This window comes from Diprion similis, chromosome 1, assembly GCF_021155765.1.
Source record: "Diprion similis isolate iyDipSimi1 chromosome 1, iyDipSimi1.1, whole genome shotgun sequence".
In the NCBI taxonomy this organism is placed as follows: Eukaryota; Metazoa; Arthropoda; class Insecta; order Hymenoptera; family Diprionidae; genus Diprion; species Diprion similis.
The window spans coordinates 12,964,705-12,971,925 of record NC_060105.1 but is presented as its reverse complement, the minus strand read 5'-3'; the positions used below and the strand labels follow the sequence as shown (position 1 = coordinate 12,971,925).

Below are 7,221 nucleotides of genomic sequence, written 5' to 3'. Positions count from 1 at the left end.
TGATGACAAAAATATTTTATTAACAAAAATTATTTGGAGTAATATAAAACGAAAGAATGACCCTTTGTTTCCTCCTTTTTAACCGAATAGTGTGGAAAAGCTTTTTAGTCTCACACGCCGACATGAAAACGGATCGAAACTGCTCAGATATTACAGTCACTTCGACCCGAGTTTTAGAATCTCGATCTTACACTGTACAGTTTGACTATTTCGATTAAGCGCAGTCTGCGTCATATAAAGTGAAATCACATCTTATCAAAAACAAATTCCGAAAAGTACATTAGCGACCTAATGACAAGGGTAACGAGATCAATGTTTTTTGGGTGATATTAGGAATTCACAACTACTCATAATTCTTCGTAATTTTATTGGTCTGATACCGTCCACCTAGGCCAAATAGACAAACTGTACTTCAAGAATATCTTGGATAGATTAGACTTTCGACATTTCATCAGATGGAACAGAATATTGTCCAGCTGAATTCCAAGCGAACGTTGTGTTTCCATTTGACAAATATGAATTGCAGCTAGAAACTTCGTCAGGGAATGGATTTCGTCGATTAGAGTTAAAAACTTTTGTTTCAGTCTTAATTATTAGCTCCCGCAACGTTAAGTTTGATTTTGTCGATGATACTCTGGAGTTTTGAAGATTCAAAAAGTAAAACTTTTCTGTACGGCTTCATCTCGTTGTCACTTTCAGTCCAGGTCCCTGCCAATTCACTATCAGAATCATTTTCAACGGAAAATTCAAAGCTGCAGTCTGCTTCTTCGGCGAATATCTCCTCCTCAGGATTACTCCAGAGTACATCAACCTGAGGTGCGTTACTTTTGTTCAACGTTTTTGGATCTTTCTTGGCATTCGGTATTTCGTACACCTTACAGATTAGTATGAAGTAGGAAAATTTGAATGGCATTTTCTTCTTTGCTGCCCTATCGATTTCCGAAACCAAATTTTCTAACAGCGGCACCGATATCTGTGCGGGAATATTGATGAATCTTTCATTGATCAACAGACCCAACGGAGCTGCGTCGTTTTCCAGTACATTTCGAATCAGGGCGTTGGTAGCGTCGGTAGCATGCTCTTCTGCAAGCTGCTTCAGCAAATCTCTCAATTGTTTCACGCATGGCTGGTCCTGAAAACAATTTCAAAATTAATTTACATTTGCCCATACAGAATTTAGATATATTATTTCGAAAATTATAATTTTTTTTACAATTCTTGTGAGTTTTTGGAAATTATAATTTTCTCGGATTTTAAATGATTTGATTGTTATTTCCTTCACGTGGGTGGAAAAAAAAACAATATGCTGTGAGCGTAATTCAGATAATAGTTATTACGTCTAATCTGATTTAATTTTGCTGATGGTTAAAAATTTAGTTATACTTGAATGCGAGAAGAAATACGATCCAGTCATACATCTACCTGTTTTTCGGATATATTGACGACTGTTGTGATTCCAAAAACGTTATTTGGGTCGTCGTCTTCGTCTGAATCCTCCGCGTCATTAGACGATTGCTTGACGACTGATCCCACGTAATTTTGAGTAATAATTAAGTTTGTGAGCCCTCCGAGGTCGAGGTGAGCTTTGAGGAATAACTGCTGCAGCAGTATTTTAATACCATTGAAATCGGGATCCTGAGGATTACGGCCCTCAAAATCTACCTGGATCTCCATTCCCTGAAAATAGAATATCTCTTATGATTCTCGGTAAAATTCATAATGATATGATAACCATCGTACATTTAGATTCATTACAGCAATACGTTACATCTAGTTATGAAAATATGTTTCCTTATTCAGTAGCTTAGAGTTGTAAGTTTCCTGTACAGAGTTGAAATTCAAATTGTATCGACTACTGAAATTTCCAACGCAGATACACTGATTTTAAACACTGAACATGTGCTGACTGATAAACAATAATTGTAACCTATTCATTTATGGTTGTATGGTTGTATTTATGGTGGTATGGATCTAGGTGTTCTCTGTAGGTCATTAATTTATTTAATATGCCTATAATACAACCCCAAGAAAGATGCTTCTTATACATATCATTCGAAGTTATTTTAGGATCTAACCCTAAGTTTGTTTTGAATTAATCTGCCAGGTATCAAAGCGCACAAGAAAGTATCAATGTGATCGAATTTAGTTAGTTTATTTACTAATCCTAATTTGAAAACGAAATTTTCCAGTAACATGAATTTTCCAGGACCATTTTAATTATACAGTTATTACAATTACATAGTCATTCAAAAGTGTTCATTTTCATTCGTTAAACTCACATCAAAGGTCTCAACACGAGCGAAAAGTCCGAATTCACATTTATTACAGATCGAACTCAACTCTGAGCGCCTGGGTATTGGCAACCGTCAATACGCACATGTGTTGCAAAGAATGGAATTGCCGCAACTCACATGTTATACAAAGTATCAAACCGTAAAAGACAATATCATCATTCAACTGGACCAGTATAAACGAATAGTCAAGTAATTTCTGAGCTTTAAGTGAAGCAGTTGACCAGTCGTCACCTGTTTCGGTTTTTTGGTCACCTTTTGAAAATTATTGACAAGTGATGTGGCAACCGACCGCGTGCTTCGTGGAGGTTAGATCACTTCCTTTGCTCAAGAACGAGTAAAAAATATGTAATCCCGCTAACCTGCTCAGCCTCTGATGCGTCCTCATTTTCGCAATCACTCGGGTCATCCGACGAACTGTGTTCTTCCTCATTGTTGTCAATATTCTCGTTCCTCGGCTGGAGCTCACGTTTTTTCGTTGGCGCAGCCATACTGCAATTTTTGCGACTCGCCGGACCGTCGAATGCGGCGCTTGCGCTTCACGGTTTTGGTCCGCACTTCACCTGCGAAATTAGTCGATACGGTCGATGTCAGCATTGCCAACGTATCAGACAAATATTTCCGTAAATGGCGCCAAAACAATTCATTAGATTTTTTTCTTTACGTGACACCACAATAATTCTTCATATTTTTCATATTCAAGCGTGATGTTTGACGCTATTGAAACTCAATAAATACATGAATACATAACATACTTCTTTTTTTTCGGTTTATAACTTGGACAATTTTCCTAGGAATATGTAATGACGATTATCGAACGAGGTAACACGGGCAGAATTACATCCTACTATTTGAATTGTGAATATAGAGATATTAAGAACTTTTACTTATATCGCATGTTCTTATTTTTAATATTTAGGACCACCATATCGTCAAATAAGTGCGTTTGAAAATTGTAGACGCTATCTAATCGGTGCATATTTTCTCAGGAACCTCACGATTAGTTAATTTTTACACTGTTGTTTCGATTTCACGGACCATATTTAGAGATGTCGCTATCCGTCTTAAGATTTCGTCGGAAATCTTCAGATTTTCTTCAGATTGCGGCCTAAACTAATAATATTTCTTAAAAAGAAAACAATTTTTCTGTTTTCTTTGAATAGAATCTATATAATTTCTGTAGACATAAAGATATTTCTTTAGGGTTGGCAACGCTGGTCGATTCTATGAGGTCGGTGGGTGCCTCGGCTTGCAATGCCAAGTTACAGTTGCGTCGCGGGAATTTTAAACGTTCTTTGGAACGTTGTCTAAAATTCAAACAAAGCATTTGATTGTCCGTTAAAATTGAATCCATGTAAGAATAATGCTGCCAGATTCAAATCGAGAGAAATTGCTGGCTTAAGCACGGAGTTTTTTTGTTGTTCGTAAAGAAGATGTGGCTAATGGTATGTTATAAATTATAATACAAGAATCGTAATTTTCGATGCAATATGTCTTTGCTATGAAACAAACATGCAAATGTGACTTGGTGGACAAATTTTTGTGACTTGAACACAGAGGTAATGAGGCATCATAACGAAACACCTTACATTATTGTAAGTATTATCATGATTACTTTTTTGATTTCAAAGGCAGCCATGCGCGTGAATCTTACATACATAAACGCAGGCGCGTCATTCTGCCTTAATGTGTATTCGAGTGTATATTTATAGCGAGGTATATGACTTGTGCGATCTGAAACCGTTCATACGAAGGTATTGTTGCATATTTTTGAATAGAAATGGAACGAAACATCCCTTTGAACAAGACGACGTAGTGACGTTAAAACGATACAAATGCATGCCGCGGGCAAAATTTTATTCTCTACCGACGGATATATTGTGATTCTTCATGGATAGAAGCTCTATGCGCGTTTGGTGGTCGCTCGGGAAACTGAAGCGTGCGTCCCTATTGTTGCCGCTGGTGCTGGGTGGAATTCGATTAAAAGCACGCTACTCGCGCATGACTGAAGGAAATTCTATTTTCCAGAATTTCCCGGAGTCTGTAAGGCTGCTCCACAGCGTAGCACGCACGGGTCTAAGAGCAGTGTCGCATTATAGGTTATAAAATATTTATTTTTAAAAATTGATATATACATAATATATTTATATTGCCGATTTCGTTGATCTCTCTGCGTAACATGCTTATATAATATAATATATATTATATGTTTGTAATGTTAAATAATAAAGTTGAAGCATCCGAGTGAGGACATACATACATACCTATAATAATCTCGTACTGGGAAGTGATAATACCAAGTTTGACACTCGTGAAATTCTGAGAGTGTGCAGGCGGGGGGTGAGATGGCTGTCTGGTGTCTACATGTTCGATGGATGTTTAATAAATTTATGTGCTACATGATATCACGCTCATATATACAATAGAGAGAGAGAGAGAGAGAGAGAGAGAGAGAGAGATTTGGATGTTTTAAATTCTGGCTGTTGGGTGTTTAGCAATACATTATATCTTTAGAATAGCTGTCTCACCTGCCTTGGACTGTTTTTTCAGTTATTTATTTATTGCTTCTACGTTTCCATTAGGCCTCTTCTCCTTATTGTCTACCTCTTCAATCGTACTTTTTCAGTAATACTTCAATATACATTACATTTTTTATACTATCTGTATGATATGTATATTAACGGCGAATATATAAGTTATCATTATTTACAATGCTTAAAACCTTCCATAAGTGTCTGTTGTGAACCTGTATGGTTTTAGATCAATCAACCATTTGATAAACCGCTCTTTATTGCGTCTCATACGTTGATCACGTTATATACTGAAAATACACTCATTTGTCTGTCGAATCGATGGGTTTTCAGGGATATTTTCAACACCCAAATATCTTTGGAAATAAAAAATTTTCATTGCAAATTAAAATCGTGTACACCGATGAGCTTGTAAACGGGAATTCGATTGTGTTGTGAAATAAAACTGCGAATAAGCCTGGTAGAAACAGATGGAAGTTTCTTCATTAAACTATCAAGGCATACTTTATATGTAACTAATGTGTGAAATTATTTATCTACATTGCTAATGCCGCAGTATTCTGCAGTATATCGAAACCAAAGAATATAGTATACCTATGTTACCACGACTCGCAGTTCACCGCGGGTGGCGGTCTTTATGGATTTTTCCACACCACAATTGAATGAAATTAACCCATTTGCCGACATCGTAGGGGCGTGCTAGACTGTGGCGTTCTAGCGGGTGAGCAACTGGTTGATTTATGACCGCTTTGCGTAGTGAGAGACGAGTAGTCTGCAGCGGGGGAACTAAATTAGATTCTGCTGAGTGTACAAATGACTTTATTCAAATTTCGAATGCAATTTAGGGTGAGAATGACAATTAGGCTGCATCTTGCCTGTGCCTTTCCTTTGCTGTAACTGGCCTATGGAATTAGATTTATACGCAGGGGTCTTTACCTAAGTTCGAGTAATTTTATTCCTTTATTTTTCGATTGATCAGAAAACGAATTTATCCAAGCAACGTGTTACCGAGCAAAGTGACAGACTACAGATGATGTAATCATTGAATTTTTGCAAGTGATCAGAAACGTCTCATTACAATTGACAAATAGATGGATATGCAAATGTGCAATGTATAAATTCTACGTGAATTTTATAACTAATCTCGATGGTCTATAAATTTATTCTTTTCAAACTTAGAAGTCAGAACTCGGAGGCTTGTCTCTTGGCTCAGTAATTATTTATTAACAATTTATTACATCTCTATTTGCATATTTATTTTTATACTCTCATCTTGACTACTTCTCGGTTTGTAGTTACGTTCTAATTATTATAAGAACTTTGAATGACGGTGTTTAGAAAAAAGCTACGCAAGTTTGTGCAGCTTTTATTATCCTGCATCATATTATACCAATACTGGATCTGCATCGTTGACATTACGTCACGCTTTTTGATGCATGTCATATCATCATCATCTTTTAAGTACCTAGTCATAGCGATTAATCGTGAGCAGTGCTGAATTTAAATGTCTCTGATCATTGTGACAGTAGTTTATAATCTGTCAACCTCTTTATCTTATAATTGTAAGCATTTCAATACTTGATTAACAGAATTTTAATAGTACAAAACCAAATGATTTATCCCATTGCAATCACTGACTATAATCATTGTGTCAATCAGTCTCTCTTCTTTAATTGTAAAAGTTTGAGACGGCCATATTTTCACATAATGGTTGAATTTTTCAAGTAGCTTTACTCATAAAACAAAACTTGAACACAGAAATTGATCGGCCAAGCTCTACACCAAATCGAAACAGTTTCAATCACTGAATACAGATGCTAAAGCTTAATAGCATATGAGTCAAACATTTTGTCTGTGTGAAAAGCAGCGTGAAATTCTTACGCCCAATGAACAAAAACTGTACCTACAAGTGATCAACATAGTAATGGACACGCAAAGAATTAAAAATCTAGGTCAACGGTATCCCACGCTTTGAGGTTAGCCAGTTAGAGGTGACGATAGAATCTGTAGTATAGGCATTACGTTAACGAACTCCGAGTCCTCTGCAGTGCAGTTGGAAAAATGTAGTTCAATTCCATGGGTCAGACGGCCCTTATTGTGCCGTAGAATCTTAATCTAATGAACCAGCAGCGTTAGTAATCGAGAAAGTTAGATTTCGTGGCCTGCAACGAGGAGAGCTACTTAAGGAGAACCCTTTCACGCTTGATTTTTGAGCTATAACATAATAATTTTATAGTTAACTATCTTCGTTTAACCCTTAGGTATAAATTTGATAAGCAGTCCATAATTGTTTAACTGGAGTAATTTTACTTGAAACGACATTTTACGGCAGTTTTCATACGATAACTTCGGATAAATTAAAGATCTCTTGAAATTCGATAAAATTACGAGAAACGTAC

General features: G+C 36.4%; 2 protein-coding genes across 3 annotated transcripts in view; one reads left to right on the top strand and one right to left on the bottom strand.

The window, feature by feature from the left end:
* Positions 1 to 61: 61 nt before the first annotated feature.
* LOC124408232 (protein BCCIP homolog) lies at positions 62 to 2,836 on the bottom strand. 2 transcript variants are annotated; one of them, XM_046885005.1, is made up of 3 exons: positions 2,654 to 2,836; positions 1,417 to 1,677; positions 62 to 1,132 (listed from the first exon to the last, which is right to left on the bottom strand). In XM_046885005.1, the coding sequence occupies exons 1-3, from the start codon at positions 2,780 to 2,782 to the stop codon at positions 587 to 589; spliced, it is 936 nt and encodes a 311-aa protein (XP_046740961.1). In that variant the 5' UTR covers positions 2,783 to 2,836; the 3' UTR covers positions 62 to 586. The 2 variants fall into 2 exon arrangements, with proteins under 2 accessions (XP_046740961.1, XP_046740970.1); XM_046885014.1 differs by having other exon boundaries at positions 1,423 to 1,677; positions 2,654 to 2,835.
* A 1,143-nt stretch (positions 2,837 to 3,979) lies between these two features.
* The window catches only part of LOC124408141 (protein Skeletor, isoforms B/C), a 91,211-nt gene continuing 87,969 nt past the window's right edge, over positions 3,980 to 7,221 (top strand). Inside the window, exon 1 of the mRNA XM_046884882.1 lies at positions 3,980 to 4,390. The gene's annotated coding sequence lies outside the window, so the exon portion shown is untranslated. The remainder of the gene's footprint in view (positions 4,391 to 7,221) is intronic.

What these genes read in the sequence shown, in the direction of transcription:
- LOC124408232 (XM_046885005.1), bottom strand. Translation starts at nt 2,782, where the DNA reads ATGGCTGCGCCAACGAAAAAACGTGAGCTCCAGCCGAGGAACGAGAAT. An exon ending in ACGCATCAGAGGCTGAGCAG is followed by an intron (nt 1,678 to 2,653) that starts GTTAGCGGGATT and finishes TTCTATTTTCAG; the next exon opens with GGAATGGAGATCCAGGTAGA. An exon ending in TATCCGAAAAACAGGTAGAT is followed by an intron (nt 1,133 to 1,416) that starts GTATGACTGGAT and finishes AATTGTTTTCAG; the next exon opens with GACCAGCCATGCGTGAAACA.